This window comes from Debaryomyces hansenii (genome assembly GCF_000006445.2).
Source record: "Debaryomyces hansenii CBS767 chromosome F complete sequence".
Lineage (NCBI taxonomy): Eukaryota > Fungi > Ascomycota > Pichiomycetes > Serinales > Debaryomycetaceae > Debaryomyces > Debaryomyces hansenii.
The window spans coordinates 55542-76050 of NC_006048.2; the positions used below are offsets into that span (position 1 = coordinate 55542).

General features: G+C 34.4%; 9 protein-coding genes across 9 annotated transcripts, besides 1 other annotated feature; 6 read left to right on the plus strand and 3 right to left on the minus strand. All coding sequences in view use genetic code 12, as the record gives it.

Moving 5' to 3' along the window:
• Positions 1 to 1074: 1074 nt before the first annotated feature.
• DEHA2F00594g (DEHA2F00594p) lies at positions 1075 to 2070 on the minus strand (the record flags this gene model as incomplete). The annotated part of the gene is made up of 1 exon (XM_002770676.1): positions 1075 to 2070. The coding sequence occupies one exon, from the start codon at positions 2068 to 2070 to the stop codon at positions 1075 to 1077; it is 996 nt and encodes a 331-aa protein (XP_002770722.1).
• A 1853-nt stretch (positions 2071 to 3923) lies between these two features.
• Positions 3924 to 4091, plus strand: DEHA2F00616g (DEHA2F00616p; the record flags this gene model as incomplete). The annotated part of the gene is made up of 1 exon (XM_002770677.1): positions 3924 to 4091. One exon carries the CDS (start codon positions 3924 to 3926, stop codon positions 4089 to 4091), a length of 168 nt encoding a protein of 55 aa, XP_002770723.1.
• A 1003-nt stretch (positions 4092 to 5094) lies between these two features.
• On the plus strand, positions 5095 to 6708 carry DEHA2F00638g (DEHA2F00638p; the record flags this gene model as incomplete). The annotated part of the gene is made up of 1 exon (XM_460387.1): positions 5095 to 6708. The coding sequence occupies one exon, from the start codon at positions 5095 to 5097 to the stop codon at positions 6706 to 6708; it is 1614 nt and encodes a 537-aa protein (XP_460387.2).
• Positions 6709 to 7356: 648 nt separating this feature from the next.
• On the minus strand, positions 7357 to 8610 carry DEHA2F00660g (DEHA2F00660p; the record flags this gene model as incomplete). The annotated part of the gene is made up of 1 exon (XM_460388.1): positions 7357 to 8610. One exon carries the CDS (start codon positions 8608 to 8610, stop codon positions 7357 to 7359), a length of 1254 nt encoding a protein of 417 aa, XP_460388.2.
• A 1050-nt stretch (positions 8611 to 9660) lies between these two features.
• On the plus strand, positions 9661 to 10980 carry DEHA2F00682g (DEHA2F00682p; the record flags this gene model as incomplete). The annotated part of the gene is made up of 1 exon (XM_460390.1): positions 9661 to 10980. One exon carries the CDS (start codon positions 9661 to 9663, stop codon positions 10978 to 10980), a length of 1320 nt encoding a protein of 439 aa, XP_460390.1.
• A 639-nt stretch (positions 10981 to 11619) lies between these two features.
• Positions 11620 to 11765: a long terminal repeat (solo LTR of Debaryomyces hansenii Tdh2 retrotransposon).
• Positions 11766 to 11849: 84 nt separating this feature from the next.
• Positions 11850 to 13160, minus strand: DEHA2F00726g (DEHA2F00726p; the record flags this gene model as incomplete). Its single annotated transcript, XM_460391.1, has 1 exon — positions 11850 to 13160. The coding sequence occupies one exon, from the start codon at positions 13158 to 13160 to the stop codon at positions 11850 to 11852; it is 1311 nt and encodes a 436-aa protein (XP_460391.2).
• A 702-nt stretch (positions 13161 to 13862) lies between these two features.
• Positions 13863 to 15443, plus strand: DEHA2F00748g (DEHA2F00748p; the record flags this gene model as incomplete). Its single annotated transcript, XM_460392.1, has 1 exon — positions 13863 to 15443. The coding sequence occupies one exon, from the start codon at positions 13863 to 13865 to the stop codon at positions 15441 to 15443; it is 1581 nt and encodes a 526-aa protein (XP_460392.1).
• A 1246-nt stretch (positions 15444 to 16689) lies between these two features.
• DEHA2F00770g (DEHA2F00770p) lies at positions 16690 to 17592 on the plus strand (the record flags this gene model as incomplete). Its single annotated transcript, XM_460393.2, has 1 exon — positions 16690 to 17592. The coding sequence occupies one exon, from the start codon at positions 16690 to 16692 to the stop codon at positions 17590 to 17592; it is 903 nt and encodes a 300-aa protein (XP_460393.2).
• Positions 17593 to 18945: 1353 nt separating this feature from the next.
• DEHA2F00792g (DEHA2F00792p) lies at positions 18946 to 20460 on the plus strand (the record flags this gene model as incomplete). The annotated part of the gene is made up of 1 exon (XM_460395.1): positions 18946 to 20460. One exon carries the CDS (start codon positions 18946 to 18948, stop codon positions 20458 to 20460), a length of 1515 nt encoding a protein of 504 aa, XP_460395.2.
• Positions 20461 to 20509: the final 49 nt, after the last annotated feature.

A 20509-nucleotide genomic window follows, 5' to 3' on the forward strand; every position in this document is an offset into this window, starting at 1 on the left:
ATATGAAAAGTATGAATAAGTGAAAAACGGAAGGCAACAATATGGCCAAATATATACTTTCGGAAAGCTAGTTGAAGCTAGATGTTTATCAAGAACTGTTTTAACAGCCATGCGAAGAAAATATTGTGCATTGTAACGCAAAGACGCCGCCGTAAACCTTAAAATACATTTTGCCAAAATATGCATACAGGGTAAGTAATATTTTCCAAGAAAATTGCACATTATAATGTTTGTCTTAAGTCACTCATTAAGATTTTATGTTAAATGTCTCCACATTTACCCCAACTATTAAGTTTGATTATTAGTGGCTGTGAGTCCGACAAGAAAATGTACTCGAGATAGACGGCTTCAAAAAATCGAAATTGCTCGGCATTATGCCGGTGACTATTGTGACCAAGCATTTTCTCTATTCAGTTTAATTTTGAGTCTACAATCTGAGATCATATGTATTACCTGAAGTTATATTATTTAGTGGCAAAGGTTGAATTGAGAAAATCAATGTTGTAAGACAGTCTATGATAGTTTATTAGAATGCAGGTTATTAGAAGGCAGGTTATTATATATTGTTTATGTAATAATTGCCAACGCATCACCTCATACTATTATTTATCAATTGATAATAAAGAGGGTAACCCTATATGGTTAACACAGATCTTCCATATCTAGGTAGACACGTTTGAGGCATATATTTTTTGGGATGGATAGGAACGATATGAACGAAGAGCCGATGCATAACGATAAATGCACTAGGATGCAAGATGACAATGAACAGAATACAGAGTCTTTCTGGATATTCAGTTGAAGATTCGAAAATATCGAGATAAACAAGATCCCTTTTGGCCTGTCAATTCAGAAAAATACACTAATATCATGACTTGCAGTAACTTCATTATTCAGTTATTAGATATGATACTCTATATCTTTATTTATTTAACCTTGACAATTTATCTAAGAGTTCAAAATAGTATAATTGCAAGTACAAATGCTCTCGCGAAGGAGAAATCATCATGCCCACTACGTAGGCAATTTAATTAAGCTTCTGTATTCACTGGAGACTCATCTATCCAGAGAGAATTAACTATATGTGAATTCATTATCTAAAGCATTTAAATCTACACTTTTAGGTTTCAAACTCTCGACATCTGCTTTCCAAGACGAATAAATTTTTGTATAAAATTCTTCATCATACAAAACTTTTAATCCAGTCAAAGACATACATTTAGCTGACTTTAGACAAGAATCATGGGACGATTTCTTACCTGCTGCTTCACAGAATTCAATAGTGTGAGGTTCCTTATCTGCCTTGATGCAAAAAAAAGAATGGAGAGATGGAATTTCCCATGACACATTCCCTTGATCGGTTGAAGCTGAGCTTACAAGGATTCTTTCGTGATCTAAGTCTTTCAATTTGGGTTCATTATCGTTGTCGCAAAATCCATTAAAAAATTCCCGAAAAGAGTCTGTTAAAGGTATATTTGAAACCATATCGTTATACTCATTCTCATAGTTTATTTTATATGCACATCCTGATCCTAAAGCACCAGCTTTAATACAACCAACAAGTTTTTCTTTGAGTTCGGCCATTTTACCTCTATTGATTGCTCTAATGATACCTTTAATCCTGGTATAGTCTGGAATAATATTTGCAGCAGCGCCACCATCAGTCACAACAAAATGAATTCTATCAGTTGCTTCAAATTGTTGTCTTAATAAAGAAGAAGAGTGCATAAAAATAGATGCTGCGTCTAAAGCATTAACTCCCTGCCATGGGCATGCACCAGCGTGAGCACTCTTTCCGAAATACTCTATATTAAATCTAAATGATGCTGCAGTACGTACAAAGGCCTGTCCCGGACTTTCAGAATTGCCATGATGCATTAAAGAAACGTCAACGTCGTTATATGCACCTGCTTTTAACATTTTCCCTTTACCATCACCACCTTCTTCAGCTGGTGTGCCGAAGAGTTTAATTGTTCCTGCAAAGTTGAATTTTCTCATTGCCTCAGATGAAGCGATTGCTGCAGCAATTGCACCAGTAGCTATAAGATTGTGGCCGCAAGCATGTCCCATTTCAGGCAATGCATCGTATTCCGCATTAAATGAAATTACTTTGGAGGATGTGTTAGATTTATGCTGAAAAGTGGCGACAAACGAAGTTTCAATTCCAAACGCGGACCTGGTAACTTCCCATCCTGGCTTCGTCTCCAAATAAGTGGTTAATTGATTATGTGCCTTAAATTCCTATATTTCAGTTAGTCACAGCTTTTAAATAATCATTATAAATACTGTGTGTGATGATGCTATTTAATGTTAAACATACCTCGTAATTTGTTTCTGGATTATTGTATAAAAACTCATTAATTTCTCTAAAGAATTCTTGAGAATTCGAATCAATAAAGTTAGATACGAAGTCGACTAATGCGGTATTTTTTTCCATTTCGGATTCCTAAAATCTTAGATCTAAAAGTTCCTTGATTGATCAAAAATTACCTATAGCGCGAGGTCGAGCTATTAAGTACTAAGCTACGCGGAACATCGGTAAGGCCATCCGTTAGGACAAAAGTTGACTTGACTCTGCCCGCTCACCTCCAAATAAGAACTAGAAAGATTTTAGGGTTACCCGGGTTATAGTACGGCATGCTACATTTAACTACTCAGTCCGCTCGAAACTTGATAAGCCTATCTATAATTAAAAATCTATTTCAGCAAATTTCGTAATTGGTAAGTATAAGCTTAGAAACATTATTTGTAAAAGCCAAAAGCTTCCGTATACTATTTTAAGCCAATATCTAGCCGAAATGGAAGTCTATATTGTGGAGTAGATAGACAATCTTATTATGTTTGCTTTGTTTGCTGTTTCGTGGGAATTTATGATATTGTGTTACCAATTACATACTTCTTATAGCAAAACCCTAGTAACGAAGTATACGATTCCCACTTTTTTTAATAATGATAATATAAATAAGAATAATATAGTTCCAGTTTTAGTTTTAATTGAAACTTTATTTAATAGTTCTAGAGCTATTTCTCTACGTTTACGTTTATCTGCTAACATTCTATCTGTCAGTTATTAATGTTAATTTAAGGTACTTTAATATTAAATTAATTTAACGGGATCTTCTGTTTTAGGTATTATATGTGGATTTGACCCGATGCATTGATTTAATCGAAGTTTCATTGATATACCAAGTGCAGTTCAAAATAAAAAACGGTGAGCATGCTAACAAGGAACTAAAGTGACATAAAACAATAATAATCTTACCAATTAATACCAATTAATACCATGACAAATTAAATCAATCACTCAATTATATATCTAAAATCTCACTCATTACAGGGGGTTATATATTAGAAAACATTGTTATCAAATGTACAATCGTTTTTAAATGTAGGTCTTGGCTTCTTTAGTTTTAAAACCATCAGGTATCATTTGATATAATTCTTTTTGTGCAAAAATCTAATATGTAATTAATACTGTAATTCGTGCCTCTGCTATATGTATAAAACGAATCATTCATCTGATGATCTTTTTTATATGACTGCCAAACCGCAAGTGATGGATTAAATTATTTTTAAGACCAACAAGCAGAATACCATTACTTAATAAACAGTTCAATAAAATTTCAATAGTGATATTAAAAGTAGTATAGTAGACTTCTTCGGAAATTTGATAACTAACATGATGTCACAAAAATTATTTCTCACCATAAGCTGCAGTTTTCCGTTTGTGGAATTATCGTTACATCAGAGAACACTTTAGAATACTCCCAGAGGAAAGCTTCAAACTAACGATTACAAAAAAAACTAAAATATTATGACCATTCCACAGTCCATAGTTACTAGTGTTACAATTAATAAAACCTCTGCCCAAATGGTTTTTTTCTTTAGTTCCAGTTTTAGTTTTAATTGAAACTTAAAATTAGATGGTGCATTTATCTACTGTGGACTCTGATAATGAATCAATAGCGTCCGAAATAAGTGACTCAGCATCCGTATCCACACAATATACCTCAACTCTTGCCTCTCCAGAATCAAAGTTACATAAGCATCTATCGATTGAAGAAGTTGAAGACGAAGAATGTTTATACTGATAATGGTTTATTAAGATTGAACATCATCAAATTGACCAACTAAATAAATAATTCTAACAATACTGAATCTAGCTTAAACAGAGAAATTAGAGGTTCTGATTTAGAATTAATTTTTCTTGCTGTTGATGAGTGGTCAGTACGAAGTAGTGAAGAATTTCACCGCGAACTCTAGTTCACGATTACTAGCAATTTAATAGATTTGATGGTAGCAGAATATAAGATAAATAGTCATGAAGAGAATCATACCGAGTCATAATAAATAAGCCCTAGTAGCTTATTGGATTATATTTTGAATTAGTATTAAACTTAGGTATAATATTATTAATTAATTTTGCCTTCATCGTTAACACTTAAAATTTTCTCTTTAAGGGGGAATTTTCTATGGTCAAATAAGTCTCTCAAAGTGAACACATACGTTAATGTATAGTTTTTCATTTTTATTTATAGGTAAGGGAAGGAATAATGACATATAAGGTAAAATAAAGTTCTAGTCATTACAAACGAACCAATTTTATTTCAGGGTAATATATAGGTTCTACTAATTTGAAAATTAAATAATTATGCATCTTCTTACGGAATTCATACCAGGTATACAAGATAGGTTATAATATGTTACTCAGAAGTCAGCTGTTGTAAGTCAAAGGCATATGCTCGAGTTTATTCTTATAAAATCTCCGCCAGCGAAGAGTGCAACCCAGAAATCACGATTATGACTCCACATTTCGGGTTAATAACTACCCATAACTAATATAGAACCGCAAAACTAAGACAGGTTGAGATACATTGTATTTAGAAAATTAATTTCAATTACCAATTCGGATTTCGCAACCAGAGACTTCCCCACATCTCGGTTGGATAATCATCCTATGTGGAGTTTTGCTTATCATTAGGTCCAAATTCAAGACCAAATTAATAAGGTAAGTTCTTCTCGAGAGTATTTATAGCCATAAGAAGTTAACCATTCTTTAATTTATAGAGCGTATATTGAATGTGACTATCGATAATGCTAATAAAAATCTATAATCCGTTCAAGAAAGAAGAAGACAGACCAACTCCTCTGCTGGTTTATAATTGGAGAATCTATTTTGTAGGACTAATTTCTTCGTTTGCAGCCCTAGAAATCGGGTATGATTCTGGATTTATAGGAGGTACTCTTGCGCTTAACTCATTTAGAAAAGAGTTTGGATTTGATAGAATGTCAGAAAGCCATAGTAGTTTTATTATATCCAATATTGTATCATTGTTTCACGCTGGATGCTTTTTTGGCTCAATATTGTCTTATCCTATTACATTTTATAAAGGAAGAAAAGTCGTACTAATATCATCAGCACTTTTCATGGCATTGGGAGCAGTTTTAATGTTAATTTCTAATAAAGATAGAGGTTTAGGGCCGATATATGCGGGAAGAATTTTGGCTGGTATAGGTGTAGGGCAATCAACCTCAATTGTTCCAACGTTTTTATCAGAGATCTCTCCGCCTCCAATCAGAGGTAGAGTTAGTGCTATGTATGAAATAGGCTGGAGAACTGGTGATCTCATAGGGTTTTGGGTTAGTTATGCGGTTGATGAAAATATGTCAACGGGATATGTGCAATGGATTCTTCCTTTTGCGATACAGATTATACCTGCCGCTTTATATTTGGCATTGGTTTGGTGGGTGAAAGAATCTCCTCGATGGCTCTTCTCCGTTGGAAAAGATTCTGAAGCTATAGAAAACTCAAAGTTTTATAGAAAGCTAGATGATGGTAATGACTACTTATTGTCTGAAATATCATCCATCAAAGAGCTGGTAAATGAAGCCAAGAAAAAAGTAGGTACAGGTATTGCAGGGCCTTTTCTTATTCTCTTGAGGGAACCAAAATTACAAAAAAGATTACTCGTGACGGCTTCTTTATATGTGTTTCAGAATTTGCTAGGTGTTCAGTCTATAAACTATTATTCACCAATAATATTTGGAAAAATTGGGGTTGATGGAACCAATGCGACCTTGTTTTCAACCGGTATGTTTGGAGTTGTTAAGTATATTGCCACTATAATTTGGTTGATGTTCATAGTAGAACAGATCGGTAGGAGGAATACATTACTATACGTTTCACCAATATGTGCTGTTTGTTTCTTCTATATCGGAGCATATCTTAAGGTTGAAGGCGGAGCTGCAGCAGGTAGGGCGGCATTAGGATTAATGTATGTGTGGTGCTTCTTTTTTATAATTGGCTGGTCTGGGACGCCATATATTGTAGGTGCTGAAGTATTCGACAATTCTTTAAGGGCATCTTTTCAAGCAATAAATTCGATGTTCTTATGGCTATCTGTGTTTTTCATGACCAGGTTCACTACAGATATGATTGAAGGTATGGATTACGGTATATTCTTTTTCTTTGCATCAATGGCGCTAATATCCATACCATGGGTTTATTTCCTTCTTCCAGAAACAAAAGGAATACCATTAGAGAACATGGAAGAGCTCTTTGACTACCCAGCCCCACGAGCACATATTCTTGTTTTCAACAGCTTAAAATGTGGTCTGGATATACTTCAAGATAAGGCGGATGAAAGTTCTCTAACATCGAATGGGAATCTAAAGCAGGAAACTATACATGTCGAAAAGGTAGTTTAGTGCGTGATGGTTCTGTTCAACCTTATACCAAATAGTATTTTTTTTCTTCTAGAATAGAGCAAAATCATATAATTTGGAATAAAGTTCGATGTGTTTAATTCTAAAGTTTATCATAATAATTCTTTTAAAAGAAAATTGAAGGAATAAAATAATCTATGACAACGGATGAATCGATTCCTGTAATATTGATCTTGGGCTACTCAAAATTGCGCACTCCTTCTCGTACGGTCATTAATACGAAAATAGACATGATTTTATTTTCGCCCTTACAGTTCTATATTTGATTATAACCTTCTCTTGCTCAAGTTATCAAAGTAATTTAAAATAATATATTTGGGATGAGTGATATTTTTGATTATGAAACTCTTGTGGTATAATACACCAAAGGAATTATAATATCGCTTAAGATATTCTGGCAAACGATAGATATTTAGAGCATGATTTAGCTATTAATCCCTGTATTCATTATGGCCAAATAAATAAAGCAATTTTAGAAAGTGAAGTAGAGATATATGTATTTCAAATATTATTATTTTCACATTCCATTCTTTATTTTGAAATCGCAAAATCACTAGTAATTTAGCTCGTAGAAAATATTACTTATATTATAAGATTTAATTTTCTGTAACAATAAGTAATCAATAATGACTATTTGCAGACTTGTAATATTTCCGAGTCAATATTATAGTAGTAATTACCACTAAGTATCAATGATTTTAATTTATGTAAATTTTCGATGTGTAGAGTCCGCTTTGCTTCGATAACATTTAGCCTTGCCTTAAAGAGTATCTTACACCATGATAAATTCAATTCTACCAACGAGGCAGGAAAAACATTTGAAGTTTGTTCGTTAAAGAAGGAACTCAAATAATTGCCGCTCAAATCTAATCTTTCTAATGATGTTGGAAGATTTATTAGATTAGATATCAAATTTCGCGATATATTAAGTTTCAGCAAATTTTGGAAGAAGGGTTTACATAAGAAATTGCAATTATTTAAGTTGTTACCAGACAATACTAATACCTCTAAATTGAAAGATATATTAATGCTAATTGATATCCTAATCAAGTTGTTATTAGACAAGTTTAGATTTCTTAAATTTGCTAGGTTGTTAATATTAAAGTTATTGGATATTGTATGAAGATTATTATTGGATAAATTAAGGTCTTGTATCAGATCAGGAAAATATAACTTTGCCAAGTTCTCATCATTAATATTATTATACGATAAATCTAAAGTTTTCAAGTTTCCACATAGGCAATTGTGATTCCTAAAATACATAAAGTGCTCCATCAATCTAGATGAATTAAATAGATGCAATTTTAAGTTCTCAATGCTGCCATGATTCAAGTCATGAGAATTTTCTTCAAAGGAAGTTTGTTGTACTCCCGTAATTTGCTTCACAGTTTTATAGTGTATTGAAAACCAATTTACAATATAATTATTATAACTAAAATGGTACAATATTCCATTTAACAAATTAATGTCGATCAAATTATCGTCATGTATACTTAATTGAAAACTAAACTTATTTGTAAATGATTTTAACAATTTAAAATGATGACTCAACATGAAACTAATAAAATTATACGACGAACGATTATTGCAATCGAACAAAACGAAAGAAATCACTTTAGGCTTTATGACCATTTGCGTAATATTCAAATATTGTAACTGGAAATTTGATAGTTGATGGGTATCATTGATATTCGTATTGGAAATGGTCACATGTTTCCCCTTATATTTAACGAAGAAAGCCATTTGCCTAACTTTAGAATATGAATTAAATGTTGTATCATAAATTAGACCTTCAAGATCAAACTTGTATGTTAATTCATCCGGGGAAAGGTGAGACAAAGTTTCTCCCATCAACTCAATGGGTAATCGGAATAATATGTTCATTCAGTATTTTATTATCTAAAACTAATTAGAAAACCTGGTGTGATCAAACCTCGTATTAAATAGCTGAATAACTATCAAGGTATGAATAGAAATTTTGCATTAAATTATAAATATCGGAATTTGAGGCTATTTTTTCAGTTATCGATATTCTTTTGATACTATATGAAATATTATATGAAACGAGTTCATGAACTGGAGTTAATCTATAAAGGTAAATAAATTATACTTATAAATTTATTTAGTTTAAGGAACTTCCAATATTGAAGACAAGCATGAACTCGTCATTTCTATCTCAAATAAATATATCGTTTGATAAATTATTCGAAGAAAGCAACTGATATCATAGCTACGTCTAAAAGTTTCCGAAAACTGAGAGTCATCATGTTAATTGTTTAATCTTTTTCCATTTATAACTTGATTTGAAATAATCGAAAGTTAATAATTTAATTAGTAATCGTTTCTTAATCAATTTCTTATAATATTTACAAATAGTGTCTTCTTGAGTATTTGTTTAATGAAAATGAAATAGGTAACTATAGTTTAACTTCAAAATTTTGTATGGAGTATATTCTAAATTGAAAACTGCAGGAAGTGCCGCAGAACTGCTTTTCAACCCCAGATAAAAATTATTCGCATTAGAGAAAGTATTGTAGAAATTGTTAATACAAAAATAAACTGGTTTGAAACTCCAAGGTTGAAACCTTGTGAATCAAAGAATATTTAATTCATTTAAATCGAATTTGAGAGGCTTTAGGTGTTTAGAAATAATATAAGTATGTTTTAAAACTGAAATTCTTAGTAATATAAATGTTCAAGAACATTTTCCATTAAGCTAATTAGTAAAATTTTGAATGGGGCAAGTATCAAGGAGAATACAAAAAGAGAAGTACCATGATGTATCTTGCTTGTTTCTTTTACGTTGGGGAGTGGAAATAATGTAGTTGGAGATTTCGGAAGTTAAAAACCGATTGACAGGTCAATATATAAGAAGCAATACATATCGGGCAAAATCTATCAGCCTCAAAGAGTCAAGCTAAGTACGTTTAAATCATGAGCTTATATTCTTCAATTGATGAGAAGGAGTTTTGGTTAAAATCAAAATCCTTGTTACCTTACGGCGGAGTCTTCACTCCAGCCATAATTACGAAAGCAAAAGGGGTATATATTTATACCCATGATGGGAAGCGTATATTGGACTTTACATCCGGACAAATGTCATGTTTACTTGGTCACGGTCACCCAGAAATTTCTAAAACGATTACAGAGCATGCTTTTAATTTGGACCATCTTTTCAGTGGCATGATTTGTCCCCCAGTCGTAAACTTGGCGCATATGTTGACAGGAATTCTACCTGACGGGTTAGATAAGGCAATGTTTCTAAGTACAGGAGGTGAAGCTAATGAGGCGGCGATCAAGCTAGCAAAAATATGTACTGGAAATTTTGAAGTTGTTGGGTTGTCCTTGTCGTGGCATGGTATGACTGGTGCCTCTAATGCCACAACCTATCAATCAGGTAGATCAGGACAAGGTCCAATGATACCAGGAAACTTAGTGCTTCCAGCTCCTAATGGTTACAGATCAATTTTTCGGAAACCTGATGGATCCTACGACTGGGAAACTGAATTGGATTACGGATGGTCCTTGATCGATAGTGCTTCCGTTGGATCTTTGGCTGCGGTCATAGTTGAGCCTATTTTGAGTTCTGGTGGTATGTTAGTTTTACCTGATGGATATCTTAGAGCTATGAAAAAACATTGTGAGAAAAGAGGTATGTTATTAATTGTTGATGAAGCTCAAACAGCTTTAGGGCGTTGTGGATCGATGTTTGCATTTGGAGACTCGGGTGTTATACCAGATATATTATCATTGAGCAAAACTTTGGGTAATGGAATACCCCTTTCGGCTATTGTCACGTCAGAACAACTTTCGGAAAGAGGGAATAAGAAAGGGTTTTTGTTTTATACTACCCATGTCAACGACCCCCTTCCCGCCGCGGTTGGACTAAAAGTTTTAGAAGTTATTATCAGAGACAACTTAGTTGATAAGGCAAGAATTATGGGAAATATATTTAAATCAGAATTAGATAAGTTTAAACAGGAGTATAATTTTATAGGAGACATTAGAGGGAAGGGTCTTATGGTTGGAATTGAGATAGTTAAAAACCGACAAACAAAAGAATCAGACCCCGATTTGGCGAAAGTTTTGGCGGATAAAATGATGGAGCTTGGTCTATCCGCAAATCTTATAGCCGTTGCTTCTTTTGGTGGAATCTTTAGAATTGCTCCACCTATTACAATAACAGAGGAGGAGCTTAGACATGGATTATCAATTATGAATGATGCTTTCAGGGCTATTCGAAATCAATTATAGTTGTGATGTAGATCATCGTAACTAAACCGTATCTCGAACTTGAGAGTATAATCTACAAGTCTTAATTATTTCTTAGCTATTTACTTTTATTCTAGAATGAAGTTAACAAAATTTTTCCAAAATAAAATCCCTCTCGTTTTCCTGTATAGTCTTATAGAGCGATTAAACATGTTGCGATTCTGAAAAGTTTACCAATAGCACAGTATCATTTATTAGAATAGAAGATGGGTGTTGAAAAAGCTTTTATATGATTTCAAATACGGCTAGGTCAGCAATTAAGTCATCAATATTTTCCACACCAACACTGATCCTTAATAAGGTGCAGTTGAATAACTAAGGACTCTCCATTCAATTAACTTTCTACTCCTACCCAAAAATCCCAGTTATTGTTTATTTTTTATTAGAGGGATACAAAAAATTAGAGATAATTTCGAGTCTTGTAGAAAGATAATCTTTCAGGGATTATAATTAAGGTCATGTAATACTATTAACAATATGGAATACCCATATATGATATACTTGTCTTATATACCAATATTGGACACTATAGAGGTAGTTATGTGATCAAAAATATTTATATGTCGATAATTTTTAGGATGGTCTTAATTAAGTATCAAATGCTTAATTGCTGTTCGTTGAAGATTCATTCCTAATTTGTATTCTTATTCCGTTTCAACTTACTAGGATTACTCCATATTCTCTGATGACTATAGGTATCACTAACATAACTATATATGGTTCTTACAATGATTTGTTTGAGAATCTTTATGGATTCTGATAGTGACGCGACTATCCAAGTTTTGCAAAAATATACCTACAGCCAACTGTACTAGAAAGCATTACATGTAATAACCGTCAATGTATATGGATCAAGGGTTTTTTCGTCTCAATTCATCGTACCTCAAAATGGTATTCAATAAAACTCTGAAACCATTATCGATTTCTTCGGGTGACGAGTATTCTTCTGGATTATGAGAAATACCATTCTTAGATGGAATGAATATCATTGAAGTTGGTACTCTGATACTAGTGGCACAAGAATCATGACCTGCACCACTAACTATCTCTTTAACATCATCCGTAGAAAACAACTCTAAGGCGCTTTTTTTAACGGTGTCAATGTTGGTCTCATCAAAAGAAACAGCACCTGAAGTGTAAATGTGATCAAATTCTACTTCCAATGATTGAGAATATTTAGAACAATTACCTTTTTCGGCAATTGATTTGAATTCTAATTTCACGTTATCCATTAACTCGGTTAGTTTATCGTCGTTTACATGCCTAGCATCAAAAGAAAATCTGACAGTATCCGGAATGACATTTATCAGGGCCGGCTCTAAATCAATTGTACCGATTGTAGCTAGGCCATCATGCTTTTGAGCAATGTCTATACCTTTTAAAATAAGTTTTGAAGCTATTTGCATAGCATCGCTCCTAGTGTTCATTGGCGTAGTACCCGCATGAGATGATTTACCTCTAACAGTGACCGTATACCAAGTATACGCCTGAACTCCAGTAACAATACCAATTTTTTTATTCTCATTCTCCAAAATAGGCCCCTGTTCGATGTGAAGTTCGAAATGCGCAGCTAAAGGATTGCTCTTATACGACGACATAATGGGTCCATTGTAGCCAATTCTCTTTAATTCATCACCAATACTAACTGGAACTTTATCAGAAATAGACTCTAGACCTAAGGCCTCTTCCTCGCTTACAATTTCTGCCCATAACGATGAAGCGATAAGAGATCTGGGAAACCTCGCACCCTCTTCGTTTGTCCAGTTAACAAGCGCAATTGGATAATTAGGAATGATGCCATTTTCTTTCAAAGTTCGAAGAACCTCCAATCCTGAAAGAACACCGTATATTCCGTCATATCTACCGCCATTAGGTTGCGTATCTAAGTGAGATCCGATACCAGTTGGTGGTCCTGGGTTTTTGCCAGGATAAATTGCGAAAATATTACCGATTGCGTCAACCTTCACCTCACACCCAAGGAATTGAGTTTCCTTCACGAACCAATCTCTTACGTTTTTATCTTCGTCACTTAATGCTAGACGGCAAACGCCCGTTTGCGTCAACCCGGGTCCCCAAACCCCTTTAGCTCCAAACTTGGATGCAGTCTCATGGATTGTATTGATAAGTCTATCTTTTTTTATAATCAAAGTTTCGTACGTCATTTAATGTTGAAATATGTTTATCTTATTCATTTTTATATCTTCAGCATGGACTCCCATTTATAAATACCCTCTCGTTTACGTCGAATATTCAATTTTACTGAGTCAAATGGTTCTGGAAACCAAGAACGAGTATCTTGTATTATATGGTTAGCGCGCGGAAGACCATTTTTGTTAAAAGTGGTCGAACTGCACAAGAGAATCCTTATCTTTCATGTTGCAATAGTTTACAACGTCTAATGAATCGGTTGCAACTTCCGATAAAGATGCGCAAACAATAAATTCAGTAATCATCGGCTCTATTAGACTAATTGGTATGAGAGAATATAAAGGTCTACATTGTAGATATTTTAAAGAGCCTCTTAGCTCGAAAGTGTGAATGGAATCGAATGCGTACTCAGAAAAATATAGGCTTAAACTAGAATAAGGCGAAATATGAAGTTTTGTAAAATTTAGTGGAGTATTATTATATGCAAAATGAAGTTTAGCAAGAGCTTTCAATTGCTTTTCACAATATATGAAGATGACTTTCGCGGACTGAATAACCTAAAGCGGAGAAAACTTCGATTGTTCTGCAGAGTGATAAGATCTTATCAGAAGTTAATATTATGGAAAATTCGAGATTAGATATATTTTGACTGACAAATATAAAGTGGAGGAGTATGTCTACTTTTGAAGTCTATTAAAATTATAGGTTTACAAAGGATGTCACTTTACGAAGAGAAGAATTCTGTGGAAACGAATCTACATCAGTATAGATTGAGTAAAGATCCAGAGAAATCGATCCACCCAATTATCTCGGTGAAGTCTACTATAAGAGAGGATGTGGAAAATGGAGCTATCGGTTTGGATCTATATGAACAAGCTCAAGAGCTATCGAAAGACGAAATTGAATCCGAATATTTAAAAATTAGACGAAAGATAGATAGGAGGTTATTACCGATTTTATGCATCACTTATACATTACAATTCTTAGATAAATTATCTCTTAATTATGCCTCAGCTTATTCTTTAAAGGAAGACTTGGGATTAACTGGTCAACGGTATTCTTGGGTGGCAGCAATATTTAATTTTGGCTACCTTTTTTGGGCATTACCATCCAACTATATTATCCAGAGAGCACCAGTGGCTAAATATACCGGGGTTATGCTTTTTGTATGGGCAATCATATTAATTGCTCATATAGGGTGCCAAAATTATGGGGGAATGTTGGTTGTCAGGTTTATCTTGGGCATGTTTGAAGCCGGTATATCGCCAGCTTGCATGACGATATGTTCAATGTTTTATACTAGAGAAGAACAGCCATTCAGGATGTGTACCTTTTTATCTTGTAACGGGATTGCAACTATTGTTGGCGCATTATTAGGCTATGGTTTGGGACATTCAACAAATGCATCTATTAAATCGTGGAAATTGATATTTTTGGTAATAGGATTGCTCAATTTAGTATGGTCAGTAGTATTCATTTGGTTATGCCCTGATTCACCAGCAACTGCGACGTTTATTAACGAAAGGGAAAAGGCGATTGTCGTTGACAAGATTTCAAAGAATAATATGGGTATCAAAGACAAGAAAATTAGAAGATATCAAATCATTGAAGCGGTATCGGATCCAGCTGTTTGGTTGATTTCCTTTATAGGGCTTTCATGTGGAATTGTCAATGGTGGAGTTTCTAACTTTTCTTCAGCGTTAATGAAAGGTTATGGATTCAGTGGACTAAATGCAACAGCTTTACAATTACCAACGGGGGCTATTGAGTTTGTGGTTGTGTTCATTGCAGGTATCATAGCTATAAGTGTAAAAAATACTAGATGCATAATATTCGTATTACTTTGTGTACCCGGCCTTGCAGGATTGATCGGGATTCATTTAATCAATTTAGACCATAAATGGGCATTGGTAGGATGTACTTGGCTTCAGTTTATTATTGGGGGTCCAGTTATTTTATCGTGGATATTTCTAACGGGTAACATTGGTGGTCATACTAAGAAAACAATTTCGAATGGTTTTTGGTTTACGCTTTATGCAGCGGGTAATATAATCGGAGCTAACATATTTTATGCCAATGAAGCCCCCAAATATACAAGCGCCATTGTTGGTTTGATTACATGCTATTCAGGAATGATGGTAATAGGAATTGGGTACAGATTTTTGCTTATTCATAGAAATAAGAAGAGAACATATGAACAAGGTGAATACAATGATGAAATTGCCAAGCAAGCGGTCATCGATGGATTTAATGATTTGACTGATTTTGAGAATCGAGGTTTTAGATATGCGATATAGAATCTAAGTAGAGTATTTAGTTTCTTGAATTCTTCCGGTATGAGCACAGTTTTATTTTTACAAATAATACATTTTCACAAATTTCAGATCGTCCCAATTCCATAGACAAATTCAAGACTGACATAATTCTAATTATTATTGAATATGAATATCAAAAACTGTAACGGTAGTGTAGATAACAGACTCCACTCTGTGTGGTAAGGAGATGATATAGTCGGGACCTGTAGACTCAATTAGATCATGTGCAAAATTACTATGTATCATATATGAGAAAAGAGGAATTCAGGTGAAGATTGATACCAATTACTGTCTGACCAATTCAATCTCATTTCAGGTAGGTTTTGTTTTGCTCTTTCGTTCGCATTGGTTGATTTCGACCATATAGGGTAATAATATAGAAGAAACGATTTGAGACTATAAAAATATTAAGCTAAATGGTTAAGACATTCGATCAACAATAGAGCTTCATTATTGTTTTCTTGCTTCATATTGATTGTTATGAAAGATTGCTAAGCCGCTAAAATAATCACAGTCATAGTTATTGGTCTCAAGGATTTTTCTGTCTGAAATTCTCAGTTTCCTATAGAAAAAGAGCAGGGCTACCAGACTTAGACACCATGATAAGTATACTCACTGATAATTAAACAAAACTTTAAATTAATACGTGCTAAATTTTAGGGATTCCGTCAATTGTTTATGTCCTAAACATGCAGCACCGGACCTATTAAAGCCAGCTAATTAGTAAAAACATACTGCACTCAGAAAAATTCTCATGCTAGATTTGTTCTATCGAGGTCTGCAGTACTGAATTTCATTGTAAATTTATTTCCAAAAGCAAAATAATAAGAACATATGCTCAAATGACTACAAAGAAACCGAGGAAGTAACAAATCACAAGGAGAAGAAAGTGCGGGGATAACATATAAATATATATATAGTTCTATCTTAGTAGTAATATAGTAAAAATAACTACATACAGTTAACAATATGTCTGACGGTCTGAAAGGAATATTTAGTACATTTTCCAAGGAAGAACTTTCTAAACATAACCAAAAAGATGATTGCTGGGTATCTTTGAACCATCGTAAAGTATACGATATCACGGGGTTCGTTTCAAACCATCCAGGTGGTGTACCACTACTTTTAAAATATGGTGGTAAAGATGTGACACAAATTCTTGCGGGGGGGACCAAAGAATAGGAGTCATGTCCATTCCAATACAGCATATGAGATTCTAGAGGATGGGATGTTCGTAGGTATATTAGTAAATGCCAGCGAACAAGAAAGACTCGACGATGGGGATGAAGATTTAGCAAGTTCGTTTAGAAATGAATTGCCAACATTCGATCTTATGACAAAGGACACCGACGCTAAGAAAGATTTTGAGAGATACCGCTTTTTGGACATTGCAGAGCCATTAATGCCCCAAATTATGAGCGCACATTGGACTAAGGATTTTTACTTGGACCAAGTTCATCGCCCACGTCATTGCTCCAAAGGTGCTAGAGTTTACCCTAACTCAATAGTGGATATCCTTTGTTCAAGAGTTCCTTGGTGGGCAATTTTAATATACTCTCCTATTGGAATTGCATCATTCATCGTTGGGAAAAGATCATTAGCTGAATTAGGTGCGCTGAACGATATTTACAAGTGGCTTTTAATAGGTTGTTTATTTTGGACTTTTGCTGAGTATATTCTTCACAGATTTATCTTCCATATGGATAGATATTTGCCTGATTACAATCAAACATTGTTTGCTTTGCATTTCGCAATACACGGAGTCCATCATTTCTTACCTATGGACCCTGAAAGAATCGCTGCACCTCCACCAATGGTTTTACTTTTAAACTTCCTCTTATGGTATGTCTCATATGCGACAATGGGCCCAGCCTATGGGAATATTTTCTACGCTGGTGGTTTTGCAAGCTTCTTATGGTATGAAGAATTCCACATCTCGTTGCATACTAATCCTGAATTTTACCAATTTTGGACAGGCTGGTGGTCACATCATACTGAAATGAAGAGGTATCATTTACAACATCATTATAAAAACTACGACTGGGGTTACGGTGTGACTTCAAAGCTCTGGGATTTTCCATTCGGAACTGTATTAGACTCTGCAGATGCAAATCAAGTTCATTCTAAATAGTTAGATCTGAGTAATTCGGTCTCTGTACATTTTATAGTATACAAATTATTTATTTATTGTAATTCGAGTGATGTAATTTCTGCGGTAAGTGATAATTTTTTATTGCCCAGCAAGTAGTTCCGACGCAACTTCGTTCATAATGCCAACTATTTATTATTAAGTAATCCGATTGATATAATGACACTTCGACAAAGAATTAGGAACTCATTTCGGCCGAAGTAATTCCAGATGAGTCCTTATCAATTAAGTGCGCGCAATAATTCCTTTGTTTTCTACCCGAGGGGTACAATTTCCTGCAAAGTATATAAAGACAGAAAAGCCATTCAGGGAGAGTTGTTTCAATCAGTAGATCAAACAAGATGCAATTCTATAGCAAAGAACACGAAATTAAAGGTAAAGTCGCACTTATTACAGGAGGTGTGAAGAATCTTGGTGCTGCAACTGCGAAAGAGTTAGCTAGATGCGGAGCTAGTTTATTTTTGCACTACCATTCATCAAAAGATAATGACGCAGCAGAGAAGTTCAAACAGGAATTACAAAGTACATTCGACAACGTTAAAGTAGAGCTCTACCAAGGTGATTTGGATAAGGCAGCAGACTTGACTAAACTTTTCGATGCTGCCAAACAGAAGTTTCCTCAAGGAATCGATATTGCAGTCAATAATGTCGGGATGGTGTTAAAAAAGCCTATTAAAGACATCACTGAAGCTGAATTTGACCAAATGGATAATATCAATAACAAAACTGCTTTCTTTTTTGTCAAAGAGGCTGCCAAGAACGTTAATGATAACGGCAAAATTGTTTCTTTAGTTACGTCACTTTTGGCTGCCTACACCCCATTTTACTCTGCATACCAGGGTAATAAATCAGGGGTTGAATACTATTCGAAGTCCGCTTCGTAAGAATTACAATCCAAGGGTATCTCCGTGAATTGTGTAGCTCCGGGGCCAATGGATACTCCATTTTTGTACGGACAGGAAACCAAGGAGGACGTTGAATTCTACAAAACATGCGGGTTACACAGTAGGTTGACTAAAATTGACGATATAGTTCCTATTATAAGATTTTTAGTTACTGAAGGCGGCTGGATTACCGGCCAAACAATCTATTGTTCTGGGGGTTTCACTGCCCATTAAATAAATATTATTATATTTATATTCATATTTTATTAGTACCGTATTCTTGAATAAATATTTCTGCCGAATTATGCAGCAATTTTTGATACGGAGTTCCGGAGTTAAAAAAAAAGTGTTGCAATCATTTCAGCGCAATAGCAATCTAGACTATTTTACTATAAATTGATGCAAATTATCTATCCATGTAGTACTTCTTAAGATCTTGCAAAAGATAAACATGGTTTCTACAAATTTACCATTAGAAATCCCAATTACTTTACCAAATGGTATTAAATATACTCAACCAACAGGGTTATTCATTAATAATGAATTTGTGAGGTCTAAGCAGGGCAATAAGTTTGAAGTCCTTTCACCATCAACAGAAGAAGTAGTTACATCGGTATACGAAGCTCGTGAGGATGATGTGGATATAGCGGTGCAACATGCCCTGAGAGCATTTGAAGAATCTTCGTGGGCAAAAGCAGACCCCTGCCAGAGAGGTGCTGCATTATACAAATTAGCAAATTTAATTGAGGAGAACTTTGAAACAATTGCCTCTATCGAAGCTATGGATAATGGTAAAGCTATAGGCAATGCAAAAGGAGATGTCACATTGGCAATTTCTGTTTTGAGGTCGACAGCTGGATTCTCTGATAAGATGTTGGGTTCTGTTATTGAAAGCGGTGACAGCCATTTTAATTTCACCAGACGTGAACCACTTGGTGTCTGTGGCCAAATTATTCCATGGAACTTTCCATTATTAATGTTCACTTGGAAAATAGCCCCAGCATTGGTAACGGGTAATTGCGTAGTTATAAAGTCTTCTGAAACAACCCCATTGTCTGCGTTGTATGTTTCTAATTTGATTAAGGAAGCTAATTTATTTCCTCCTGGGGTGCTTAACGTCATAAGTGGATTTGGTAAATACACCGGTAATGCTATTACCGAGCATCCTCTTATCAAGAAGGTTGCATTTACTGGTTCAACTGCAACAGGTAAAACTATCATGAGAAAGTGTGCAGAGAGTAATTTGAAGAAGGTCACCTTAGAATTGGGAGGGAAATCGCCACATATAATCTTCAACGATGCTGATATGGACACAACATTGAAATCTGTGGTTACTGGCATCTTCTATAATTCAGGTGAAGTTTGTTCTGCTGGTTCACGTCTATATATTCAAGAAGGTATTTATGATGCATTTGTTGAAAAATTCGTACAAACTACTAAATCTGACGTTAAGGTAGGTGATCCATTCTTACCAGATACTATTCAAGGTGCCCAAAATAGCGTTGATCAATTGGATAAGATTTTGAAATATATTCAGATCGGTACTGATGAAGGTGCAAAAATATTGGCTGGTGGAGAAAGATTGCAAGGAAAGGGATACTTCATTAAACCAACTATTTTTGGTGATGTTAAAGAAGATATGAGAATCGTCCAGGAAGAAATCTTCGGTCCTGTTATAACAATTAGTAAATTCAAAACTACTGATGATGTTGTTCGTATGGCTAATAATACAGATTATGGTTTGGCTGCTGGTATTCAGACTTCAAACGTAAACAGAGCAATTGATGTTTCCCGTAGATTAAAGGCAGGCACCGTTTGGGTGAATACTTACAATGATTTCCATCCAATGGTTCCATTTGGCGGTTATAACCTGTCTGGTATGGGAAGAGAGATGGGTGTAGAAGTATTACAAAACTATACCCAAACAAAGGCGGTTAGAATGAGTATTATTAAACCAAAAGATTAATATGTTTTTATGAAGTTTATAATGATAAATAAATGTATTCATTTAATTA